At 36.1% G+C, this 26,030-nt stretch overlaps 4 protein-coding genes across 13 annotated transcripts; 3 read left to right on the forward strand and 1 right to left on the reverse strand.

Annotated features, from left to right (window-relative positions):
• Positions 1–340: 340 nt before the first annotated feature.
• LOC140890665 (ribosomal RNA small subunit methyltransferase, chloroplastic) lies at positions 341–6,005 on the forward strand. Of its 2 annotated transcripts, XM_073298615.1 has the most exons (10): positions 341–619; positions 729–878; positions 1,369–1,425; positions 1,797–1,895; positions 2,164–2,259; positions 2,588–2,672; positions 3,224–3,276; positions 5,076–5,159; positions 5,294–5,404; positions 5,579–6,001. In XM_073298615.1, exons 1-10 carry the CDS (start codon positions 389–391, stop codon positions 5,642–5,644), a joined length of 1,032 nt encoding a protein of 343 aa, XP_073154716.1. In that variant the 5' UTR covers positions 341–388; the 3' UTR covers positions 5,645–6,001. The 2 variants fall into 2 exon arrangements, with proteins under 2 accessions (XP_073154716.1, XP_073154717.1); XM_073298616.1 differs by lacking the exons at positions 2,588–2,672; positions 3,224–3,276 and having other exon boundaries at positions 5,579–6,005.
• A 135-nt stretch (positions 6,006–6,140) lies between these two features.
• Positions 6,141–15,258, reverse strand: LOC140890666 (uncharacterized). The gene is made up of 2 exons (XM_073298617.1): positions 15,162–15,258; positions 6,141–6,741 (listed from the first exon to the last, which is right to left on the reverse strand). Exon 2 carries the CDS (start codon positions 6,646–6,648, stop codon positions 6,151–6,153), a length of 498 nt encoding a protein of 165 aa, XP_073154718.1. The 5' UTR covers positions 6,649–6,741; positions 15,162–15,258; the 3' UTR covers positions 6,141–6,150.
• Positions 15,259–15,379: 121 nt separating this feature from the next.
• Positions 15,380–19,394, forward strand: LOC140887843 (uncharacterized). Of its 6 annotated transcripts, XM_073295357.1 has the most exons (4): positions 15,380–15,779; positions 16,368–16,453; positions 17,316–17,400; positions 17,488–19,394. In XM_073295357.1, exon 4 carries the CDS (start codon positions 17,534–17,536, stop codon positions 19,214–19,216), a length of 1,683 nt encoding a protein of 560 aa, XP_073151458.1. In that variant the 5' UTR covers positions 15,380–15,779; positions 16,368–16,453; positions 17,316–17,400; positions 17,488–17,533; the 3' UTR covers positions 19,217–19,394. The 6 variants fall into 6 exon arrangements, with proteins under 6 accessions (XP_073151458.1, XP_073151457.1, XP_073151461.1 ...); XM_073295356.1 differs by lacking the exon at positions 17,316–17,400; XM_073295360.1 differs by lacking the exon at positions 17,316–17,400 and having other exon boundaries at positions 16,368–16,427.
• A 1,205-nt stretch (positions 19,395–20,599) lies between these two features.
• On the forward strand, positions 20,600–23,768 carry LOC140890955 (peroxisomal membrane protein 11C-like). Of its 4 annotated transcripts, none has more exons than XM_073299137.1 (8): positions 20,600–20,696; positions 21,736–21,943; positions 22,089–22,163; positions 22,240–22,314; positions 22,396–22,476; positions 22,574–22,648; positions 22,748–22,921; positions 23,565–23,768. In XM_073299137.1, exons 2-8 carry the CDS (start codon positions 21,752–21,754, stop codon positions 23,598–23,600), a joined length of 708 nt encoding a protein of 235 aa, XP_073155238.1. In that variant the 5' UTR covers positions 20,600–20,696; positions 21,736–21,751; the 3' UTR covers positions 23,601–23,768. The 4 variants fall into 4 exon arrangements, with proteins under 4 accessions (XP_073155238.1, XP_073155236.1, XP_073155237.1 ...); XM_073299135.1 differs by having other exon boundaries at positions 20,655–20,802; XM_073299136.1 differs by having other exon boundaries at positions 20,673–20,932.
• The last annotated feature ends 2,262 nt before the right edge of the window (positions 23,769–26,030 follow it).

The raw sequence follows: 26,030 nt of genomic DNA on the forward strand, positions 1-26,030 counted from the left end.
ATAGATGCGAGATCGACGGGCATGTAGTCGCTATTTTCACCCCGTTAATCAAATCCCTCGCTTCATAGTTGTGGAATAGAGCCAATTGAAATAGAATATCTTGCTCCCAAAATTTCATTTCATATAGTAATTGAAAATATCCTCGGTTTTTCACCATAAATAGCTTTCATCCAAATTATGAATAGCTTTGAATGAGAATTTCTTAAACCAATCAATGAAATTTTTAATTTTTAGCATAATTAATGAATTTTGATTATGCTGTATTTATCAAATCAAATCATTAATCGCAGATAGCCATATTATATTATATTTTCGGAAGAAAAATTTGATAATAAAAATATCAAATTCACCAAAATCCAAGATTCAACCTTTATCACCAGGAAGCAGCATGCCTGCAATCTTGTCCTCTGTCCCGCCAACGCCTTCTTTCGTTTACCTCAAAGCTTCACCTTCTCCTCCGTTTCACGATTGCCTCACCGCCGCCACCTCCGCTGCAAAATTAACCCCACTAGCTTGCACTACCCCCAGAAAGAAAGCCAAAAGGAAACAAGATGATTACCACTCGACCCTTGAAGCACTCAACTCCAAAGGCCGCTTCCCCAGAAAATCCCTCGGCCAGGTACCCGTTTTAAGACTTACAGAACCTGTAAAGATTCCTTTTTGTTTTTTTTTTCAATTCCATTAATATGGGTTTCCTTTTGGAAAATGTCGGGTTTCTTGTTTTATAGCATTATATGTTGAATGCTTCGATAAATGAGGAGCTGGCCGCGGCGGCCAATGTGAAAGAAGGGGATATAGTGCTGGAAATCGGGCCGGGGACTGGCTCATTGACTAATGTACTTGTGAATGCCGGAGCTACTGTTCTTGCTATTGAAAAGGTTTGAGTTTTGGGGTCTTTGACTCATAGTTACTTTATTTCTTCACCGAGATATCACATTTATGCTGGAAACATTCTTGATTCGAGTGTAACATGACCATTTGGCAAGTTACTCAGTTCGCTATGGAGGTACTGATTTTGGCATGCATGTCTTTGGCTTTCATTAATCGGCTAAAGTTTGCTGAACATACGTAGGGATATAATGGAGTGGCGATTTTATGCTGCGAGAGGACTTCTTTTGTATTGGTTGGACATTACTACGATGTTATAAAGATGGTTCATGGTTGTGTAATTTGTTTAGCTTAGATGGAGAAGTGAAGAATTTGAAAGTTGGGAATGTGGAGTAGTGAATGCTTTGTTTTAGGACAAAGCAATTAGCTAACCAAAATGTGATGAGCATCCAAACTTTGGAAGTTTAATCAATTTTAAACTCTATTTTGTTTCCTCATTTGGGTTTTGCTGTATGTGCTCTTGATGTGTTGAGTTTTTAGGATCCATATATGGCAGCGCTGGTGAGGGAACGTTTCGCAGGAATAGCCCGTGTGAAGGTACAATACTTTTCTTCTAAGTTGTTTGCTTAGGGAATGCTTTTTTTCTTTGTAATCACTTGGATTTCGTCTGGAGGACTAAATTTGGGAAACTTAGTTGTCAAATATGATAAGAATCCGAGAGTGACTATGATAAGAATCCGAAAGTTAAATTCTGAATCACGCCTAAATGATATACTCTCGTGAGCTATCTCGAAATCACAAATCCATTGATGGATCAAAGCCGTGTGATGAGTTTCTGCCAGTTAATAAAACCTGTTCTCATGCTACAAAGAATTGCTTTTTAAGTTTTAACTCATGAAATGAATTATGAATTTCTCATGTTGTACAGAGTCTCTGGTAGCTGTAAAACTGATGTGTTTAACTTGTAGGTTGTGGAAGAGGATTTTACAAGATCTCATGTATTGTCTCATATGTCCTCATTATTGCCTAGTGAAAGTCCTTCGGATGAAGAATCATTTTTTGCCAAGGTAGGTAATCTACCTGTTTACAGGAATTGCATCAATAAATCTCTGTTCTGAGTGCGTTAGGTCCGCATATTTATTGGGGATCAACAATTAACCCATGAACAATTATTAGAACAAGATGTTTGCATCGATAAAATATTGAAATCACAAATCACGCTATTGCCACCAGTTACACCAGCAGCAAATGCTCAACCTATAGTATCTATGGTATATGTTTTCCTGTCAATATTGGAATGTTAAGCGATTATCTGTTCAAATACTTGCTGTGCAGGTGGTTGCCAATTTACCATTCAACATTAGTACTGACGTCGTAAAAAAACTTCTTCCGATGGGTGACATTTTCTCCGAAGTTATTCTTTTACTTCAGGTATGGAGCATTAGTTAACAGATAATTTGAAAGTGCTTCACGCGCAAATTATTGCTATCATATGTGTAGGATCTGCTCGAAATGTTAGCCACGTGGAATTTAAAATAGATATGGATTATATTTCGTTCTTTAAAAATCTATTTTTTCAAGGCACCATTATTATGTTGGTTTTATATATGTTTAGCTGTATATGTATTTATAGGTCTGCGTGTTTTATGTGCTTATTTACTTGTATGTATGATGTATTCGGTATTCCTGTTCCGAAAAGCTATGCTCTTTGGTGAGCAAAGTGATTGATTCTATTAGTTTCATTCCCGAAATTTTTCAGGATGAAGCGGCCTTGCGCTTGGTAAATTCTTCTATCAATTCATCAGACTATCGGCCAATTAATATCTTTGTCAACTTCTATTCAGGTGATTCAGGCACTCCCTTGAGAAAAAAGTAGTGATTAAGAGTTCTACTATTCTGAGCGTCATCATCTTTATTAAAATAGAAATTTCACTCTGAATCTTGATTTGAAGGAGAGAGACCATTAAATGTTGGTGGAAGTGATATATATTAAGGAAAAAGTTGGATCTGTACCGTGTCACGGTGTCAATGATCTTGATGCTCAGCAGAATACTCCAAAAATATAAAAGATCCCCTTGTGCTATGAATTTCAACACTTGTAAGTTGTATCCCTGACCTTGTTTTATACCTCTTGACCGAGGGCGGACCTAGAAAATCAAGGGTAATGGGTGATTCGTTGATTGTAGGAAAAAATGCATATTAAATAAAAATATCACGTTAGGGAGGGGGTGAAGGTGGTGGAATTATCACAGTGTGGCTATTTGCACTACAATATTTATGAATTTATCATGGATTAGAAGATTGAATTCGAATTAAGCACGTGACAATCCATGCTTTTCTTGGTGGTATTAATTTTCTTATTCAGATCTTATCTAATATTCCATGTTACTTGTAGATCCAGAATACATAGCAAAGGTCTCGAGAACAAATTTCTTCCCCGAACCTAAAGTGAGTCTTTTTTCTTGAATAAATGATGGCCCTACCAAAAGTTTGTGTCTCCAGTTGTTCTTTACCCTGTTTGAAATCCTTTTAACGTTCATAGATCAAGTTTACGGAACCTTTTAGAGCAAAAACACTGTATTTTTCAAGTAAAAGGATGTTCAGTGATTTTCCGCGGGGTTATTTCTGTTAAAAATTGAAATAATCTCTTTGTACTACTTTATCCCATAACAAAGCTTCATCTGCTTTTTAAAAAATAGAATAAAATAAAATTCAATCACAAAAGCTCTGCTTAGAAGTGCTTGGTCAGTTTGATTAGAGAAATCATAATTCAGCAAACATTTTATGAAGCTCGGTTTTTTAAGTGCTTTATTGAAAAGGGACAGAAGCCATTGGAATGTTTGGATATAGCAGTGGAAAAAAACAGTTACTTTATTATTTCAAGAAAAAGTTAATGCAGAAGCCCAAGTCACATTTTCTGGCTCATGGAAAAGTTTGTAAAAAAGTCTACTTTGATTGAAAACTTATGTATCCAAACACATTCCCTAGTAGATGCCATTGGAGAAAGGGTGTCGAGATGGCCAAAGCATTCTTTATCATATGCGGGAAAGATTGAATTGGTGAGGTCCGTTCTACGAGGGGTGGAGTGCTTTTGGATATCTATATTGCCTTTACCTTCCAACATTATTGATAAAATTTATGCTATTTGCCGGAACTTTATTTGGAATACCAAACACCCACCGATTGCTTGGAGGGAGGTTTGTAAACCAATAGAAGATGGGGGATTGGGGTTGAAAGATTTATCGGCTTGGAACAAGGCATTGCTTGCTAAAACTCTTTGGAAGATTCATATGAGAAAGGAAGCCTTGTGGATAAAATAAGTGAATCATAAATACCGATCATTTGGGGATGTGTGGCTTTGGAGATGGCATATAGAGGAGTCACCGTTGATAAAAAATTTGATGCGTATACGAGACTTATTGGTGGAGAGGCTTGGATCGATTGAGCTTGCGAGGCGTGAGTTGGAGGTTTGGTTTAGGGGTGGTGGTGACTTGAAGAGAGCTTATGGATTCTTCTTGGGTACTAGAGGTGTTTGGCCGTGGAAGCCTATTGTTTGGAAATCTTGTATCTTACCTAAGCATAGAGTTATCTTGTGGCTCTTTGCTCATGGGAAGTTGCTTACGATAGATAGACTTGGCTTTGTGGAGGATAAGAGATGTGGATTATGTAAGGATGGTGATGAATCGATCCAACACTTATTTTTCCAATGCCGTATTTCGAGCGAGATTTGGGATGGTATACGGGATTGCCTAGGTTTGAAGAAACTCATGAGATCACCAACCATGATACTGAAGGCTTTCCGGGGAGTGTACAGAGGAGCCGGAAAGTTGGCTTGCATGAGAGTTATGGGGTTGGCGGCTTGCGTATATTTTGTTTGGAATGCGCGTAACCGAGCTCACTTCGAGAATGAAGAACCATGTGTTGAAGAATTGGTTAGACGTATTAAGATTCTTATTTTGCGTTGTATGTTTTCGAAGTATGATTGATGTATTTGGTTTTTGATATTTAGCCTTTGGAGTTTCGCTTTATTTCCGGTTGTAAATATCCCGGGAATGCCCGGCGTAGTAGTGCATGTTCTATTTACCTTTTAATGAATTCTTCATTCATTGAAAAAAAAAAAAAACTAAGACAAGCCCAAGAGATGAAAGTAGTAGTATTTCATCCTATCAAGTTACTTTCGAAGTGTATTCTTGCCTTAAGCTCTGGTAATCATGGACTGACGACCCGATCTTTTTTGTATTTGTTAGGTTGATGCAGCTGTTATTTCATTTAAACTAAAGCAATCTGAAGATTATCCTCATGTGTCCTCCATCCGAAGCTTCTTCTCAATGGTTATATCCCGATAAACCCGACTTTACATTATATTTTCCGTCATATTGCCTCCTTGAAGATTTTGATGATGTTGCTTCCGCATTTCGAGGACCAAGCTCTCACATTTACATACTGTCTATAATATTGGTATCAGGTGAATTCTGCTTTCAATGGTAAGCGAAAAATGCTGAGAAAATCGCTTCAGCACATATGCTCGCCTCCTGATATTGAAGCTGCTTTATGTAATGCCGGTCTTCCAGCTACTGTAAGTTCCAATTCTCTATTTGTAATATTTCAACCTCATTTTCTTTAGTACATATCTATCATTGCTACATCCACAAAAATAGTAACCATGTGTATGAATACTTGGTATAAGGAATGATTTGAAATGCATTTCTGATTTGTCATTATCCATTTTGATTTTTCTGTGTCTCCACAGTCAAGACCAGAAGAGCTCACATTAGAAGATTTCGTCAAGCTGCATAACCTTATAGTGAAGACATAAAATGTACTGGTTTCATTTGACAAGCTGATTGTATCAGAAAATCTTTAGGGAAGTCAATCTGAGTGCAGCACAAGCTCTACACGACGAGAATGGATTTCTGCGGTTCTCGGCCTTCTACCTCGTCGTTGATCAATTCCAAGACCTATAAATGTCTTATTCTTTTGGTCTAATGCTCACATACGGGATGCTGGGATGTGTTGGTTCTCTTGGCCTCCATCGACTGTAACAGTAGGAAGTGTGGAACGCGAGCCAATGAGTTGTGGTTCGCGTTGACAGTTGTGGTTACTGTATAGACTTGAAAATATAGACTGGGAAATAATAATCTGTCAATGGCATGAAATTTTTTCAGGGACATTTTTTTACATTCAATGGTATTGCATAAGATACAGCTCCAAAATTTTACACAAATTCGGAACAATAAAATGACCATTTGGCCAAGATTTTCATCTGAAAATCCATTATATTATACAAGATCTGCTAATGAAGGGATTTTCAGAAAACCTCCTTCAACCATGAAACTGATAAATAAGATCAAGGGACCTCAACTTAGTGGCATAAGGATCATACTCCGCCACCACTGCATCATCCCTCAAACCATCATTCTCCCAGGTCCGCCGCTGCTCCGCCGCCACGGCCGTCGACGGAGAAAGCGCCCTCTTGGGTCTCTTATTCTGGATGAAACAATCCCTCATCCTCTCCTCAACCTTATCAACAGCAACAGTAGCGGTCGTAGCAGCCCTTGAATTCTGTTCATCTTCTTCGTCACCCATCTGAACGTCATTATCATCACCGGCAACTCCCACAGCGGAGGCCACCGAGTTTTCTGGCGGCGGTTGGTTGAGGAAGAGCGAGAGGCGCCGGTGGGCGGAGAGGAGGGTGGAGCGGATTTGGTGGAGTTGGAATGGGTCGGTGGTGGCTGGGATTCGGCTCGCCATTAGGGTGGCTTGCTCCAAGGATGATACGAGTTCTTGCACTGAGGTTGAGGTCTCTGTGTCAACCTCCATTGTTTCTCTTGCGGTAATTTTCTTGATTTGGTACTCTGAATTCAGGCCTTGATTTTGATTTTGGATTCATCAGATATTGGACTCAAAATCATGCTATACAAATTGTTTCAAAAAAAAAAATAAAAATCATGCTACAAATTAGAGTAGTCGCTAAATCCATATTTTACATCAATTGGACCCAAGACTTTAAATGTAAAAAATCTAAAATGAACCGAAAAAAAATTAATAATTACGTTTGGACTTTGACATGAGGCTTTTGGTCTGCTGATGGGCCCGTGGACCCAAAAACCGGGTTGGCATTTCAACTTAAGTCAGACGGCCCAATTTCACTTTACACAGGTTTTCATTTGGTTTTTTCCATCATTTGCTCGAGATTTATCACGTTTCACATTATATACCTTAATGAATGTTATATGAAAGGCAATGACAAAATAAAAAAGGTTTACTTATTTAGTATAAAGTTATAAACATCTAAATACACCCGTCACATAAAAATTCTACCAAATCACTATAACCGATTCCATTAGAAAAAATAAGATGAATTACATTGGCAAACATCAATAATTGTTGGTCAATCATCAAATTTCTAGATAGATATTTACAATAAAAAACTTTGCAGAAGAGGACACGAGCGAGTAATCAAAATCAAAACAACAAAAAACAAAACAAAACAAATTTACGTATGTTGTGAAAAAGTAAAAATTTACGGTAAAAAGTAAATACTCCAAAAACTTAAAATATATCAAACTCTACACTTTATAATATTTTTCTCTCAACTCAATTGTATTTTTCATCACAAATGAAGACCTATTTATAGATCCACATTTGAGATTAGTCCAAAAATAAATACATCATCATCTACATCATCACACACTAATTTTTCACATTTTACAACTCAATATTCAACATTCAACATTCAATATTCAACATAATATTAATAATAATAATATTTTTCAACACTCCCCCTTGTGATGATGATCGTGATATGATGACTGTCTTCATTACGTGTTTTATACTGCCTCGTTAAAAACCTTACTAGAAAAAACACAGTGGGATAAAAACCATAGTAAGGGAAAAAGAGTACAGCCACGTAAACTCCCTCTCATGTTAACATGAGTGATTCTTCACATATTCCGCAGATTGCGCATCCCAATGTTGTATATATGCTTTCTGAATATCGTCGTGGGAAGTGCCTTTGTGAAGAGATCTGATGAGTTCTCACTTGATTGAATATAACAGATATCAATATCTTTATTCTTCTCAAGCTCTTGAGTGTAGGCAAAGAATTTTGGGGTTATATGTTTTATTTTGTCACTTTTGATGTATCCTTCTTTCATTTGAGCAATACATGCAGCATTGTCTTCATACAACGTCATAGGCTTCTTGTCTACTGATAATCCACAAGAAGTTTGGATATGTTGTGTCATTGATTTTAGCCATACACATTCACGGCTTGCTTCATGTAGCGCAATAATCTCAGCGTGATTTGATGAAGTTGTTACGAGTGTTTGTTTCTGTGAACGCCAAGAAATTGCGGTGCCTCCACGAGTAAATACATATCCGGTTTGGGAACGTGCCTTATGTGGCTCAGATAAATATCCAGCATCGGCATAACCAATGATACTTTGATTGGTGTCTTTTGAGTACAAAAGTCTCAAATTTGTCGTTCCTCGTAGATAACGAAATATATGTTTAATTCCGTTCCAGTGCCTCTTTGTTGGATATGAACTGAATCTTGCCAATAAATTTACAGCAAAAGATATATCTGGTCTAGTGCAATTTGCAAGATACATAAGGGCACCAATGACACTTAGATATGGTACTTCTGGACCAAGAATAACTTCATCATCTTCACATGGACGGAATGGATCCTTTTCTATGTTTAATGATCTTACAACCATTGGAGTACTTAATGAATTTGATTTATCCATATTAAAACGTTTAAGGATCTTTTCTGTATAATTTGTCTGGTGAACAAAAATTCCACATTCTTTTTTTTCTATTTGCAAACCCAGACAGTACTTGGTTTTTCCAAGATCCTTCATTTTGAATTCTTCCTTCAAGTACATCATAACCTCTTGAATTTCTTTATTCGTTCCAATGATGTTTAAATCATCAACATATACAGCAATAATTACACATTCGGATATTGTTTTCTTGATGAACACACAAGGGCATATTGGATCATTTACATATCCCTTTTTCATCAAGTGCTCACTTAGCCGATTATACCACATTCGGCCGGATTGCTTCAACCCATATAATGATCTTTGCAATTTTACAGAATAAAATTCTCTGGGTTTTGAACTTTGTGCCTCAGGCATCTTAAATCCTTCAGGAATCTTCATGTATATATCACTATCAAGTGATCCGTATAAGTAAGCCGTAACAACATCCATCAGACACATTTCCAAATTTTCAGACACTGCCAAACTAATCAAATATCGAAACGTAATTGCATCCATAACACAAGAATACGTTTCTTCATAATCAATTCCAGGCCTTTGAGAAAAACCTTGTGCAACAAGTCTAGCTTTATATCTTACTATTTCATTTTTCTCATTTCGCTTTCGAATAAAAACCCATTTGTATCCAACAGGTTTTACACCTTCAGGTGTGGGGACTATAGGTCCAAAAACATTACGTTTATTTAGCGAATCTAATTCAACCTGGATGACATCTTTCCATTTTGCCCAATCATGACGAGTTTTACATTCACCAAAGGTTTTTGGTTCATGATCCTCGTTTTCATTTATGATGTTACATGCCACATTATAAGAAAATATCTCATCAATATCTTCTATATCTTTTCGGTTCTATATTTTTCCAGTATTAATATAATTGATAGAGATTTCACGATTCTCGTCAGTTTGTGGTTCTGACAGAACATTTTCATCATCAGGTATTTCTTCTGGAACACCATTTTCTATTTTATGATCATCGTGTTTCTCTATGCCTTTTTTTTTCCGAGGATTTTTATCATTGGAACCGACTGGCCTTCCACGCTTCAAGCATTTTATGACATCATGAGTGTCTTCAATTTGTTTCTTTGGAATTTCAATTCGAGCAGGGGCATTTACAGCATGTATATATGATTTTGTTACCCTTTTTGTGTCTGCAAATGCATCTGACATTTGATTTGCAATTCTTTGCAAGTGCACAATTTGCTGTACATCTTTCTCACATTGTTTGGTCCTTGGATCCAAATGTAACAATGATGGTACATACCATGTGATTTCTTTTTCGATGTGTTTCTTTTCTCCCCCTAACATTGGGAAGATTTCTTCATTAAAATGACAATCAGCAAAACGTGCTGTAAACACATCGCCTGTCTGAGGCTCAAGATATCGAATGATTGATGGGCTATCATAACCGATATAAATACCGATTTTTCTTTGAGGACCCATTTTTGATCGTTGAGGTGGTGCAATAGGCATATACACCATACATCCAAAAATTCTTAGATGAGAAATATTTGGTTCTTTACCAAATGCAAGCTGCAATGGGGAGAATTTATGATATGCACTTGGTCTGATGCGAATTAATGCCGCAGCATGTAAAATTGCATGTCCCCATATAGAAATAGGGAGTTTTGTTCTCATAATCATTGGTCTAGCAATCAGTTGTAGACGTTTAATCAATGATTCAGCTAATCCATTCTGTGTATGAACATGAGCAACAGGATGTTCAACAGTAATTCTCATTGACATACAATATTCATTGAAAGTTTGGGAAGTAAATTCTCCAGCATTATCAAGTCTTATTTTCTTGATTGTATAATCGGAAAATTGATTCCGCAATTTTATTATTTGAGCTATTAATCTTGCAAATGCCACATTCCGAGTTGACAATAAGCATACATGTGACCATCTGCTAGAGGCATCGATTAATACCATAAAATATCGAAATGGTCCACATGGTGGATGAATTGGCCCACAAATATCACCCTGAATGCGTTCAAGAAATATGGGTGATTCTGTTTGGATTTTAGCTGGCGATGGTCTTATAATAAGTTTTCCAAGAGAACATGCTTTACATTGAAACTTATTATTCTGAAAGATCTTCTCGTCTTTCAATGGATGACCATGCGTATTTTCAATAATTCTTCGCATAATTATTGAACCAGGATGTCCCAATCGATCATGTCAATTGATTAATATTGAAGAACTATTAACCACCATATTTGATTCGATTGGCCTTATATGTGTATAATGCAATCCAGTAGGGAGCATTGATAATTTTTCAACCACATATTTCTTTCCTGATTTATATGTGGTAAGACACATATATTTCTGATTTTCATCAGTTATCGTCTCAGTATCATATCCATGAGAATATATGTCATTAAAACTCAACAAATTTCTTTTCGATTGTGGTGAATATAAAGCATCATTTATCAGAAATTTTGTACCATTTGGTAACAAAAATTGTGCTTTACCACAACCTTCAATCAAGTCTACAGGACCTGATATTGTATTCACCATTGTTTTTGTTGGTTTTATTTCCAAAAAATATCTTTCATCTCGCAGAATAGTGTGCGTTGTACCACTATCCAGAATGAAAATTTCCATGATATTATTTCCATGTTTGCTCATAGCATTTTCCATATCAAACTTCACAAAAATGCAATAAAGAAAAATTAAGTATAATACAAATGCAAAATATAACATGCTTTATAATACAAGAATGCATAAAAATACAAATTTGTTACAATCTAATCCCACCAATCTTTTAATCAATGTCTTCGAAATCATTCAAAAAATCTGCAGCATTGAAACTAGTTGAACCAATTAAATGGTCACTATTTTCAACAAAATTGGTCTCTTTTCCTTTTTCCTTTGTCGATTCTTTATAGAGTTTACATAGGTGCTCAGGGGTTCGACAAATATGTGACCAATGTCCTGGATTGCCACATCTATAACAAACACTCTCAGATCTTTTTGAGTGATTTTCATTTTCACTCGTATTTTCATGCTGCCTTTTTGGTGGGTGGTTCGTGACGTTCTTTTGAGATGAGTTATTGAAATAACTCGATTATTTTCATATCCACGGCCACGACCACGACCGCGATAATTTTTACGTCCACGTCCACGTCCACGCCCACGCCCACTTCCTCGACCTCGTCCACGACCAAATTCTGGTCTATGTCTTTGATTTTGGTTTTCATTTTTCATTACGACATTTGCTTCAGGAAATGCCGTTGATCCAGTGGGTCGGGATTGATGATTTCTTATTAACAATTCGTTGTTCTTTTCCGCCACAAGAAGACATGCAATAAGTTCAGAATATCTCGTAAAACCACGCACTCTATACTGTTGCTGTAGAGTTATATTTGATGCGTGAAAAGTGGAAAACGTTTTCTCAAGCATTTCCATCTCTGTGACTTCAAGTCCACATAATTTTAATTGCGAGACTATTCGATACATCGCAGAATTATAATCATTGACTTTTTTAAAGTCTTGGATTCTCAACGAATTCCATTCATCACGGGCGGTCGGAAGTATCACTTTCCTTATATGCTCAAATCTTTCTTTAAACCCTTTCCATAAAATCATTGGGTCTTTTTCTGTGAGATACTCACATTTCAACCCTTCATCAAGATGTCGGCGTAAGAAAATCATTGCCTTTGCTTTATCTTGTGAGGTTGATATATTAATTTCTTTGATGGTATCACTTAGACCCAATGACTCAAGATGCATCTCTACATCGAGAGTTCATGGCATATAATTCTTTCCAGTGATATCGAGCGCAACGAATTCAATCTTTGCCAAATTTGACATAGTGGTACTAGAAAAATAACAATGCATTTTATTAGTTAATTTCTATTAGTATGATAATACAAAATAATGGAAGGACGAAAATTACAAGTGCGTATATAAATAGATAAAAAATCTGTGGTGGAAAATCGCCGGTGAGTACAAAACTCGTGAGCATGATGATCATAGTCGTTATGAAAAATAGCCCTAGAAAGGTCAAAAACTCCATCTTCTTCTTTTTCGAAAAAAAACCGAGGAGAAAATATTTTGAGAGAAAGAGTGAATTTGGTGTGATTGAAAATGAGTTTGAGTGAACATATTTATAGGGCAAAAATTTAGCCGTTTGTGACCGTTGGGGGTAAAGAAAAAATTCGAGTATGTGTTGAATAAAATTTGTGATAATGATGCAATGCATATAATGATAATCATAATTAAATAATTATGTATATCATATCACATTATTATAAGGTCAGTGTCGTAGACAGCCTTTTATATAATGTTGTAAAATTATACCAATATAGTTAGTATAAAGTCAGGTATAGTATATCATATCACATTATTATAAGATCGGTGTTGTAATACCCGGTATTTTAATACGTAAATTCGCATGCATAATTATGAAATTTATTTATTTAAAATTTTAGATTATGGGTTAAATATTTATGTGAAATTATTTGTGCATGTTTTAAGTTATTTTTAGGCATTTAACCCATAATTAGTGATTTTCATGATTTATGGAAATTTAATTATTTTATCGCGTAGACGGGACCGTGGACGGACGAGATGACAACTTTCTATCCAATTTATTTCATGAGCCTTTTAAGAGCCCAAAAATATTATTTTGAGTTTTATCTCCTCAAAATTTTCAGTATTTAATTTTATATAATTTTAGGAGTCCATTTTTATCCAAATTTAGCCAAAATATTGACTTTTAATTACCTTTAAAATTCCCTAAAATAATTATTTCGGGATTTTTAAGTTAGTTATCAGATTTTACTTATTATTTAGAGTTTTTAAGTTATATATATTGTATATTTAAAATCCTTATTAATATTTTAATTACCCTATATTCTAATTAAATCAAAAACAAATTTTCTACCCTACATTAAAACCTTCAGCCGCCTCCAACATCTTCATCAACCCTCCTTCACGCCTCTTTATCAGAAAAATCAGCCCCATAGCCGATCAAGCTTAATTCTTGAGGATTTTTGGTCGTTCGTCGTCCTGGAATCGTTCTACGCGCCTACTTCTCTTCAACTTGTTGAATATTTTTGACTTTTTCTTGTATTTTGGAGCGTCGAAAAATATAGAGAACCTTCGAGCGATCGTGCTGATAACGTGTTGTGAAAAAGTAAAAATTTACGGTAAAAAGTAAATACTCCAAAAACTTAAAATATATCAAACTCTACACTTTATAATATTTTTATCTCAACTCAATTGTATCTTTCATCACAAATGAAGACCTATTTATAGATCCACATTTGAGATTAGTCCAAAAATAAATACATCATCATCTACATCATCACACACTAATTTTCACATTTTACAACTCAATATTCAACATTCAACATTCAATATTCAATATAATATTAATAATAATAATATTTTTCAACAACGTATATAAAATTTCAAGAAAAAAAAATGTCTCATCTGTCGTCTACTGCACCAACAAATAATAATTACAAGTCTTAAGTCATAAGACCGATCATGAAGTGTTGAGTGGATAATTCGGTCCTACCCATGGGTGATGTGGACTTGTTTGATTCATGTAGAATCCACATGATTTGCATCAATCACATACTTTCACATACCCATGGGGTAGGATCGAACCTATTATCCCATGGGTCGAATCGAACCTACCAGTGTTGAGTAGCTCTGTCAAACATTGGTTAGTGAGGTAAGTCGGTCTGTCATTATCGACAAATCTTAAATTCACCAATTCAACATGTGACGACCAATAATTAGATTGAGTGACTCGGCCAACCATTTTGATTATTCAAGGACTCGAGATATAGTTAACTCAAGTCAACTCATTTATTTTATGTTGCGAGTGGACTGATCTAATAAACACTTAGACATTGTTTTGTTCACAATATTACTAATATATGTATAACTCATCCCATCCCATCACACGTTCTTTTCATCATATTATTTATTCATACATTAAGTATTTATTTTACATCAATCAAATCATTAATTATTTATTTCATATCAATCAAATCATTGAATTCAAATTAATATATTACCCCTTCTAAATAATATAATTTTTATTTTATTTATTGTTAAAAGAACAAAATAGTCATTTAATATTTTTATATAAAATTTAATCAATCATATCAAATAAACCATAATCTATCAATCAAATCCAATATTATTTTAGCTATCATTTCTTATTTATTTTTTATTACATTATATTACTTATCTATACATTACTTATATCATACCTCAAACCAAACAGTGACTTAATCTATTTTAACTGTTTCAGAGTGCCTTTCGTTAGAGAAATTAGGGGATAAAATTAATATTTTTTTAAAAAAATATTTTTATTAAATATTATTGCGTTTGGTTAAAAAATCATTTATTTTTTTTTTAAAAAACACTTAAAAATATTTTTCAAAAAACTAAAATTTCTTTAAACTCTTTGTAAACTTACAATTTCTATATCCGAACTCATTTTATGGTGAATTTTAAATTTAGGCTGCTGTATCACTTCGTTTTATAAAAAAAAATAAATGATTAGATTCGAAGAAATAGTACCTCTGCCACGATAAACCTGTCATATCCGCACCTCTCCTCGATAATCTACAAGAACTTTCAAATTTCAACCAATCTCAACGGTCGGATCGTCAGTCCCAATACCTGATCTTGGCCGTCCGATATCTCAATATGCTCGAGATTTATCGTCCCTTGTCCGAACCCCACCTGCCCCACGACTCAGCGTACGCTCATTAGTTTACCAAATGTTGCATAAACATACTCATTCTTGGGTTTTAATGCCATTGTAATACAGCACATTCTAGAGAGAGACAGGTGATACTGGCGACAGCTCTGACAATTTCTTCCACATGAGAGAGAGAATGGGTTTTGGTTTTGAATTTTTTTTTTGGGTTTTGAATCCGAGTGTTTGTTCGCTTTCTAGGGACTTTGTCTGCTTGCGTTGAAGCTTTCTCTATTCTCGTTCAACTTGGAATCGGGGACGCCAGCCATTTTCAAATTTGGGTGGATAAATCACTAAATCAACTTGACCACTCTTGGCAGAAACTTCTCAGTTCAAGATTCTCGTGTGATTCTACTTTTCTTGGCTCTAGTTAACATTTGTTCGACGAAAGAAAAAGATTTTTGTTCTAAAATTTTCCTGCTTTCTTGTTTGGAAAGGTAAAATTTTCCGGGCATTTCCTTTTCTTTGCCATTTGTGTGACCCCCCACCGTGAGAGTGTAACAGTGCGCGTTTCTGTGTGAAAGTTTTTCTGTTTCAAGTTTGACTGATCGTGGGATTTTGTGGGGATTTCAAAAAGTTCAATTCTTTAAGGAAAATTCGTTCCTATTTTGTGAAAATTGGAAGCAAAATATGATTGAAATTTGTTAAATTTATGGGCTGGAGTTTTTGTCTGGATATCTTAAGTTTGAAGTCTTAAATATAATATGTATAGGATTCTCTTTGAACACAAAAGGGGAGACAAATGAGGATCAAGTTATTAAGGTTCCTTTGTGTAAAGAAAAGGTTATAGCCACTTGTTACTAATTCCTTTCTCTTAAAGATTGATCTTTTAAGTTGTCTTGTCATACTTATTCTTTGAGAAAACCTGTTTCAAGAGAGTGACAGATAAGGAAAGAAAGAGGGATCGGGGTGGATTGTGGGTAAAATATTTATGTTTTCCCCAAATTGAAATCTAGATGAGTGCTGGGTACTGATTGATCTATCATTATATGGGTTGATTTCTTGACTGTGATTTTTGCTTGCAGAACTAGTAGATATGCACTAACTTGGTGGCTGGAAATTAAAGGTTTTGAGTGCCTTGAATGGTAGGCAAAAGACAAAGCAAATTAAGGTTACTATGCGTTATTTTAATCATTTATATATTTATTGCTCCAATTTCTTATGATTCATACCTTTTTTTGCTGGCCCATATCAGAAATTTATTTATGTACACTTCTTGTATATTTACAACTGGAGATGGAGACCCCTACCTTCTCTTCAAAGCAAAGTCTTTTTCCCTTTCTTTTGTGTGTATGAATATGAAAGTAAAATGTTTTTTTAGTTAAATCTGCGGGGATGTACATTAAATTTCGAGATAAATGCAAGCCGTTATCTTCGAGAAGATCCGATTCAGAGGTTGTGAAGTAAAGTTACAATCTTTTGCTATTGCCATTATACCCTTAGCAGTGGATATACTGTGCTGTTTCTTATTACATTACATGTATTTGGTGAAGGGTAATATTGTCACACTGAATTTGTTAGTTGTCTTAGTGATTGCTGTTGTAAAGTCTCCTTCTTTCATTTTCACCTGTCTCCCTTCTTCGTCTTCAGCATTGTCTTTTTTAGTTGTCTAAATAAGTAATTTGATGGCATGGATTTTTATGGCCATTGATTATGTGATAAAAGTTATCGAGAGTTTTTGGGGTTTTCATTAGGCATTTTCTTATTTTCTGTCTGATTTCTTTTCTGTACACGAGCATTTTGTGATTGTGCAAGATTCTTGAAGCTCCCTAATTATTAAGTCCGCCCACCGCTGTATTTTTTATTTGCGATTTTTAATGATTAAGCTTTTGTTTAATAATAGGTTAATACAACTACTCCCCAACTTTACTTTTTTATGAGAAAAATGTAGTCTTTAATATAGTATGCATCTCCCATCAAAAAGTTTTTAATATCTGTGGAATCTAATTCTCTCGCTTATTATTGCCTTGCAGTTCATCTGTACGCAAGATTCACTCATCTTTGTACTCTTTAGATTTGTATTTTCTGCACCAGAAAATACATTGATCCATGGACAGGGTTGACTATTTTTAATAAAGCTGTTGCTTGTTTGCAATATTTTGATCTGGGATATCTTTATTAAGGTTTGTCGTTTTGGTTTTTCAGTTCTTTCCTGCTCTGGTAGAAGTGTGATCCATATCATACTAGAATCATGATTGAGCATGGAGGACAAGAATATGTGGACGATACCCTCTCAACGGAAGAATCGCTATCACAAGCACAAGGACTTGTTCCGAGGGCGTTAGAGAAGGCAAGGGAAGTTAAAGGGTTTGCTGGGCGGTGGAAGATAATAATCATGAAATTGGAATCAATTCCAGGTCGATTATCGGACTTATCTAGTCACCCTTGCTTCTCGAAGAATACTCTTTGTAAAGAGCAATTGCAGGCTATATCTAATACATTGAAGGAAGCAATTGAATTGGCGGAGTTGTGTGTGAAAGAGAAGTTCGAGGGTAAACTACGTATGCAAAGTGATCTTGATGCATTGGCCGGGAAACTCGATTTAAATTTACGTGATTGCGGGCTACTGATCAAAACCGGAGTACTCGGTGAGGTTACTTTTTCATCAGCGGCAGCAAGTGCCTCAACTGAAGTGGACACTCCAACTTACGTAAATATACGAGAGTTACTTGCTCGGCTTCAGATTGGCCATTTAGAGGCGAAGCATAAAGCTCTTGATAGCCTTGTGGAAGCCATGAAAGATGACGAAAAGAATGTGCTGTCCGTCATAGGACGAAGTAATATTGCTGCTTTAGTCCAACTGCTCACCGCCACTTCTCCAAGAATCAGAGAAAAAACTGTCACTGTCATCTGTTCACTTGCAGAATCCGGGGCTTGCGAGAATTGGCTTGTATCAGAAGGTGTTCTCCCACCCGTTATAAGGCTGGTTGAATCCGGTAGTGCCGTGGGTAAAGAAAAGGCTACAATTTCCCTCCAAAGGTTGTCCATGTCAGCTGAAACAGCTCGTTCCATAGTCGGGCATGGTGGAGTAAGGCCTTTGATTGAAATTTGTCAAACTGGTGATTCAGTTTCCCAAGCTGCTGCATCTTGTACGTTGAAAAATATTTCGGCTGTGCCAGAGACACGGCAAGTACTCGCTGAAGAAGGAATCGTGAAGGCAATGATCAGTGTTCTCAATCATGGGATTCTGCTTGGATCTAAGGAGTATGCAGCAGAATGTTTGCATAACATAACTTCATGCAACGATGATCTAAGAAGATCTGTCGTTTCAGAAGGCGGGCTGAGGAGCCTTTTAGCTTATTTAGACGGCCCACTTCCTCAAGAATCTGCAGTTGGGGCGCTAAGAAACTTGGTCGGATCAGTTTCCATGGAAGTTTTGGTTTCTTTAGGCCTTCTCCCGAGGTTGGTCCACGTGCTGAAATCTGGCTCCCTAGGTGCCCAACAAGCAGCAGCATCTGCGATTTGTCGAATTTGCACTTCAACAGAAACAAAACGATCCATTGGTGAAGCTGGATGCATCCCTCTTCTCGTGAAAATGCTGGAGGCTAAAGCTAATAATGCCAGGGAAGTTGCTGCACAAGCTATCTCGAGCTTGATGACCCTTTCCCATAACTGTCGAGAAGTTAAGAAAAACAACAAAAGTGTACCAAATTTAGTGGCCCTACTTGATCCAAGCCCTCACAACACAGCCAAAAAATATGCCGTATCTTGCCTTTCATTGCTTTCCTCGAGCAAGAAATGCAAGAAACTGATGGTTTCGTATGGGGCGATTGGTTACCTCAAGAAACTTACGGAAATGGAAGTACCAGGGGCAAAGAAACTGCTCGAACGTCTAGAACGAGGTAAACTGAAGAGCTTGTTTAACCGGAAGTAGGAGGACGCTAAGTTTTTGTTGTTGTAAACTGGAAATGTACTTTTTTTGTGGTTGGCTAATATTTCTTTCATTCTCTGAATGAAATGAATCGTTGATGATCGAATATGAGCTGAGATGCAGCATGTAAACTCGTTAATTCTCATCGATGTTTCTTCGTGTATAAATGAATAATCCTCATATTCTACTGCTTGATTAACTTTTCTTGTGCTGCTCTCGTGTGTCATATGTTTGTGCTCTGGTGATATAAATCTGACCAGAGGAAAATTCGATGTTACTCATAGAACAATGTCATGTTTAAGTTGTGTTTGTATTGGCTATATTGGAAGAACAGTGACACACAATATTTAAAAGGGTTGATATCGAAGGAGATTTCATCTTACATGAGTTAGAAGCTCATTGGCTCATGCGGGTTTGTTATGAGAACTTTTCTATTTTTTGAATATATATATATTGGTATATTGGAAAAAAGTTGTTTAGCATATGTTGCACTGCAAATAGAAATATCATGAATGCACACTATTTGCATGGGCTAGGGGATGATGAATATTGTTTGAAAAGGACATGCTACCAAAATTCATAAAATTAAACAAAACATTAACTTATAGGGTTTGAATTATTTTATGATATAAATTAAATTGCAACTCCCACGTAATCATTTCTTCTAAATAATAAAATTATAAAATCAAACTATTATAATTTTAAAAAAAAATTAAAGCAGAATTAGTCTATATATATTGAGTTTGGGTTCGGTCGATGTTGACTTCAGGGCATATCGGACGACCCGAATCATCATTGCAGGCCAAATCATTTGACCTGCAAAGAGATTCGGGCCGTCCATACCCCATTCGGGCACTACCCGAAAGGGTAGCATTGACGGGATTTTGTGTTTGATGGAGTAAAAAAAATGTTTACCCATTTCAGTCATTGTCCACGCATGACACACATATCTAAATATCTTCCACATTTCAAATTATCCAAATTTGAATTAACTATTAGTTTCAAAAAAAAATTTGAATTAACTATTTCAATTCAATTCCACATCCCAATTTTTATTGGAGCATGAATGATTGATGTCAAAGTTTTAATAGTTTCGTCCTTTGGATAAACTACGATCGAATAAATTTAATATTTTTAATTTTTAATAATTAACTATTTCAATTCAATGCCACATCCCAATTTTTATTGGAGCAAGAGTTGCTGTTAAATTCAATTTATACAATCATATAAATTAAATCGAACCAAATGAATTTATTCACAATATTATAAGAATCTCATACGCATTCACTCTAATATTTTTTTTTTTATAATAATAATTATATCTAATTTGAGAAACAATTTTAATGTAAATGGACGATACGAGGTAGCCGCGAACCGCCACCTCATCAAGACCGACGGCTGAGTGTGAACAGAGAATATATAAATAAATCAAATTAATAATTTATATTGTGAATTTCAAGAAAAGGTTTCGGCACAAACCCCGGTAATGATCGCCATCCCCTTCTATATTTGTAAGCAAATACACGATAGAAAATTTTCTTTTAGGATCTTTCCCGCAATATAGTATAATTGCCAAATCTTTACGCCAGGTACGCCTGTTGAATCCCTTTTGCGTTAATGGATTTGGGGTGGTTCGATTCGTTTACATGTGAAATTTGTAGAATGGGATGTTTCTAATACGTATGCACGGTTGGATTTGTTGTTTGAATCTATGCGAAGGTAATTTGTGGGCTTAAATGTTTATTTACGAGTGAGCTATTGATTCTTGCTGGATCTTTTGGCAAATAGTGGTGGATCGTATATGCTTTGGTTATTGTTGTAGCTCGATTATTTGTTTTGTATTTTGTTAGGGTAAGTCAATGGGTTTTTGTTGTTATATTGGGATTATTTTATGATTCAGCTGTGACTTGTTCATTTTCATGGATTTTGGAGGGACCTGTGATGGAAACGATCATGGAGTATCTGTCACTTTCAGCCAAAAATGGGAAGAAGGGAGCGAGTTAGTGTATTTTTGGGGATTTTTTTTTTTTTTTTTGTTGAGAAATGTTTATAAAAAAAATTGAGTTTTATTGTGCGTGTTCGGCTGCTTGCCCCCATGAAGTATGATTATCATTTTGCCCTGTGTCTTTTGCTCATGGAAATCTTGTCTACTTATAAAACACATAATTAGATGTGAAATAAGCTTCTAAACATGGATTTGATAAGTGAATTTGAAATGGTTTATTCGCAGAAGAATCGACTAATGGTTGAATTTGTTTCATTGTGTTCTAAGTAAATAAAAAGAAGGGGAAAAACAAGGTTGAGATTAGTCATACTGGTTGTTGAATTTGCTAAGATGTTATTTATGAATATGGACACTGCATTTCACTCCTGGTTGAAGGGTGATTAATGCATAGACCCTGCTGGATCCATCCATTTAGTTCGTCAGTGGTGACGATTGATGCATCAGATGCTGCTGGATCAACCCTTTGGCCTGCTATTTCATAAATGTGATTGAGTCGGTTATGATTTTGCCTTTTCAGCTAGTCAACACGAAAGATGAGTTCTTTAGATGTTGCCAGAACAGAGCTCGCTTTTGCTATACTATATCTGAACAAGGCCGAAGCTAGGGATAAGATATGCCGGGCAATACAATATGGTTCGAAATTCTTGAGTAATGGAGAGCCTGGCACTGCACAAAATGTCGACAAATCAACTAGCTTGGCTCGAAAAGTATTTCGCTTGTTTAAGGTCGGCATAAACATTCCATTCTTCGGATGTGGGTTGGATACAATGTTTATGTTCCTATCGCTGATATTATTTTGATCTTGTGTCTTAATTGCATGCATGGCTCAATGACTCTCTCTCTCTCTCTCTCTCTTTTTTTTTTTGGTAGTTTATCAATGATCTACACGCTCTCATCAGTCCTAGCGCCCCAGGAACTCCACTTCCTCTGATTTTCCTGGGAAAGGTGTTGTTTACCCTACTTTATGATCGTTGTACTTAATCCTCATTGGTGTTTTACTGCATTCTCCTGTTTATTTCAGTCCAAAAATGCTCTTTTGTCCACCTTCCTGTTTCTGGATCAAATTGTATGGTTGGGTAGGACAGGAATCTACAAGGTATGTCTTAAAACTTCTCTAGTTTTTCGCATATATGGTGGGATTTTGAGTAGGAGTAAACATGAAGTTTTGTTTATGTAGGACAAAGAACGTATAGAACTCATTGGAAGGGTATCTCTTTTCTCTTGGTTGGGTGCTTCTTTCTGCACATCCCTGGTTGAGGTTCGTTGCCGGCTCTGCTATAGTTTTGTAATGTGATATTACTGTTACTCGGTTTTCAAAGCCATGATTAACCGTTTTCTTTCTATTTGTCACTCAGATAGCAGAAATCAGGAGGCTTTCTTCTTCAATGAAGAAATTAGAGAAGGAACTGAAGAATACGAATAAATATAAGGTTTGCTGTTAGGATACCTGTCAATATAACTCGATTGTTTGGACCTTGAATTATTGTTGTTAATACCATCTTTTTTGCTTCTTCTTGGATTGATTGCAGAATGAAGAATATCGAAGTAAGCTTAAAAAATCCAATGAGAGGTCGATATCCCTTGTTAAAGCAGTAATGGACTTGGTTGTTGCGGTTGGCTTGCTTCAACTGGCTCCCAAGAAAATTACTCCACGCGTAACTGGTGCCTTTGGATTTGCAAGCTCTCTCATCTCTTGCTACCAGGTAATTTATTTTAGTGACATGTTTCATGCATTTTCTGCTTCATATTACTTCTTAGAAAATGTCACGTGCACATATTAGGCACGAACCCATACTAGTAAATTAAAGCAAAACTCAAAAAGGTACATGATCTGAGTAAATTAATATATCTCCAAGAAAAAAAAAACACCCCCAGCTACTGACAAAATCTCTACCACTGATTAACAAATATTAAGAAACTGAAGCCCGATCCTGTCAAATTTGAGTAGATCACCAATCTCTGAGGGGGAACCTCATACCCGATTAGCCAAGAAGTCAGTGCTGATCTACTTTCTTCGAATATTTACGAGAACATCGCTGGCCACTCGAAAACAATTGACCGAATTTTAAAAACTACATGTAGCAGCCCTCATTTGAATGATCCTTTGTTGGAGAGTATGAAGAGAACTAAGAGGGTAAGTTTCCACTCTGAGTTGCAACCCCTTCCACAATTTCAAACGGCAAATAGTTTTGAAAGTAGATTCAACTGCATGCGGCTAAAGGCAAAGCCCTCATATGACATTACTCACGTTTATAAATATATGTAGAGTTGTCATGAGTTTGATATTTTCTTTTATTCAATGCTGTATTTATTTTGTCGACGCAACTCATTCCTTGTCTTGTGCAGTTGCTTCCGCCGCCGCAAAAGGCTAAGACGACCTGAAAAGGGGTTAATTTAGCTGGTCAGAAATCTTCAGGTTATGAATTTGAGCAATAAGTTGATTGGTGTGTCTTAGTGTGTATCCCCTTCAATCCTACTGTTAGTCGCTATCCGAATTGTTGCAACGTATTGTAATAATAATGCATTTGCCTTGTTTCTGTGTTTCGTTTAGATTTGGTATTCTTTGAAGCAAACTTGCTCTTCAAGTTTTTGTGTTTGATTACCTTGTCAACATGTTATGGATGGTCCGGTCCATTCATGAATCATTGTGTGTACTTTGGAATTTCGATTTTAAAAAAATTACTAAAAGAACTTGAACAAATATTTCAATACTAAAAACAACATTCATATATTTTAAAATATCTTTATAAATTTTATAAATAAAAAATATAGCAATGCTGGGCGTTCTTCAAATAAGGACTAATCAACTCCAATTTTGTCGATGAGGCCTTGGTTTAATGGCTAAAGCTGAGGTTTTGATATCAATTGGTTTGTTTTAGATTTGATTTTCGTTGATTGTGGGTAGATTTTTTAATTTATTTAGGTAGATTTAGTGGTTTTTTGTATTTTCTTTGATCGGGATAAATAAGTTTCGAATCCATGTTCAAGTCTCGTCGGACGTCGGGTGTGATGACAATTTTATTATATCATTGTAATATGAATCAAGATTGTATTTGTATTAAAAAATTTTTTTAATTTTTTTCATAAAACCCACCATCGTCATTATTATTATTATTATTATTATTATTGAAACATCAAATAAATACAAAAAAATCTTTGTTTTGTTTGAACCTGAATAAGAGAAATGTGCACACTGAGAAAGAAGGGATTGTGTGCGGTGAACTACGGCAGTGGTACCGACGGTTTGTGGTTTGTAGGCGATGATCGAGGTTTTTTTTTTTATATATACTCCGGCGGCACCTTCCCATGCACCCTCCAATTATCATTGTAATTTGTATGTATAGTTTCTGCTAAAACTATTATTATTATTATTTGTATTTTATGGTGAACGAACTATATTAAAATTTTATGTTAATTTTATATTTATATTTATAGTTAAATTTTTTATAATGATTATGAAATGAAACAAGATTTGTATTCACGTAAATTAACATGTTGCTAGGTGTTAAGTACAGCTTTCTTCTCCTAGGGTTCCCGTCGGAATTCAGTGAGAGCTTTCTCCTACTTTGTCTGTAGGTCTCTATCCAGATCAATCCCTTTTCTTGATTCTGGGCTGGGTGGTGGGTCTCATGGGGTTTTATGGATCCGGATGAGATAACTCAGTTAGTAAAGGACATCCAACTTACCAGTCCGGATGATTCAAAGCTCACATTGTTGGATGAGGGCGAAAGTGGATCTTATCTTGGTAGTTATGTGCGAATTAAGGTTCGAATCAATATTACCACTCCTTTGAAGAAATATGTCCGAGTTGCTACTCCTTCTAGTGATGAAGATGTTATTATTATCCTCTCCTATGAAAGGCTGCCCGATTTTTGCTATCGGTGTGGTATTATAGGGCATTCTTTCAGATGTTGTGCTGCTATAGTCGTTGGGGAAAAGAAATTGGAGTATGGAGCTTGGATGAAGGCCCGAAGCTACGGGCTAAAGGGCAAGGGCAAATCTTCCCCTCCTCGGAGGACTAGCCCAAACTCTAAAAATCGTTCAGTTATTGACCGAAAAGGTGATTCAGGAGAGGATGAGGAGATGGGATATGCTTCGGGCAACTTAGTGGACAAGGATAAAAATATGAATGATGATGATTCGTTGAAGATTTCTGAACCCGAAATCAACAAACAGATAGATCCAGATATTGAGGCAATACAGCCTGCTAATCCGCACATGTTAGCATTTGAAACTCCAGCTGCGGATGACGGGTCCATGGTGGAAGAGGTCGACATGACCATGTTGGAGGTGGTAAGGCCAAGTAGAAAGAGCCCAAAAAATTGGAATCGCCTTGCACGCGCTAACACTAGTGCAACAGGTGTGGCAATCCAGATGGGACAAAGCATTTCGGGAACAAAGAGGGATGCTTTGGAGATTATTGATGATAATTATGTGGACGGGAGGGCCCGAAAAAAACAAGTTTTGGATGAGTCAAGTGAATGGGATTCGAATCTGGCGGTGGTTGCTATGCAACCCCGCCAATCATTATAAGTTGCATTGTTTGGAATATTCGGGGGCTTGGAAACCAACGGGCATTTCGAGAATTGAAGCGGCTTATAGCCGATAAGAAACTCTGCCTCTTGTTCTTGTGTGAAACTCGCAAGAGAGATATTAATAGTTCTCTTTGGTCTAATTTGCTCGGTTTTAAAGGGTGTTTTGTGGTGAATAGTCGAGGTCGTAGTGGTGGTTTGTGCCTTCTCTCGAAGGACCCCTTTGAGGTTTCTATTAAATCTTTTTCGCATGGGCACATTGATTGTGTAGTGATGCATG

The sequence above is a fragment of the Henckelia pumila genome, chromosome 3, assembly GCF_033568475.1.
Source record: "Henckelia pumila isolate YLH828 chromosome 3, ASM3356847v2, whole genome shotgun sequence".
Lineage (NCBI taxonomy): Eukaryota > Viridiplantae > Streptophyta > Magnoliopsida > Lamiales > Gesneriaceae > Henckelia > Henckelia pumila.

Bases quoted from the DNA above. Each gene is read 5' to 3' on its own strand.
- LOC140890665 (XM_073298615.1), top strand. From the start codon at position 389: ATGCCTGCAATCTTGTCCTCTGTCCCGCCAACGCCTTCTTTCGTTTAC. The intron at 1,896-2,163 runs GTAGGTAATCTA...CTTGCTGTGCAG, and splicing joins AAGAATCATTTTTTGCCAAG to GTGGTTGCCAATTTACCATT. The intron at 2,673-3,223 runs GTGATTCAGGCA...TGTTACTTGTAG, and splicing joins CTTTGTCAACTTCTATTCAG to ATCCAGAATACATAGCAAAG.
- LOC140890666 (XM_073298617.1), bottom strand. From the start codon at position 6,648: ATGGAGGTTGACACAGAGACCTCAACCTCAGTGCAAGAACTCGTATCA.
- LOC140887843 (XM_073295357.1), top strand. From the start codon at position 17,534: ATGATTGAGCATGGAGGACAAGAATATGTGGACGATACCCTCTCAACG.
- LOC140890955 (XM_073299137.1), top strand. From the start codon at position 21,752: ATGAGTTCTTTAGATGTTGCCAGAACAGAGCTCGCTTTTGCTATACTA. The intron at 22,315-22,395 runs GTATGTCTTAAA...TTGTTTATGTAG, and splicing joins GTAGGACAGGAATCTACAAG to GACAAAGAACGTATAGAACT. The intron at 22,649-22,747 runs GTTTGCTGTTAG...GATTGATTGCAG, and splicing joins AGAATACGAATAAATATAAG to AATGAAGAATATCGAAGTAA.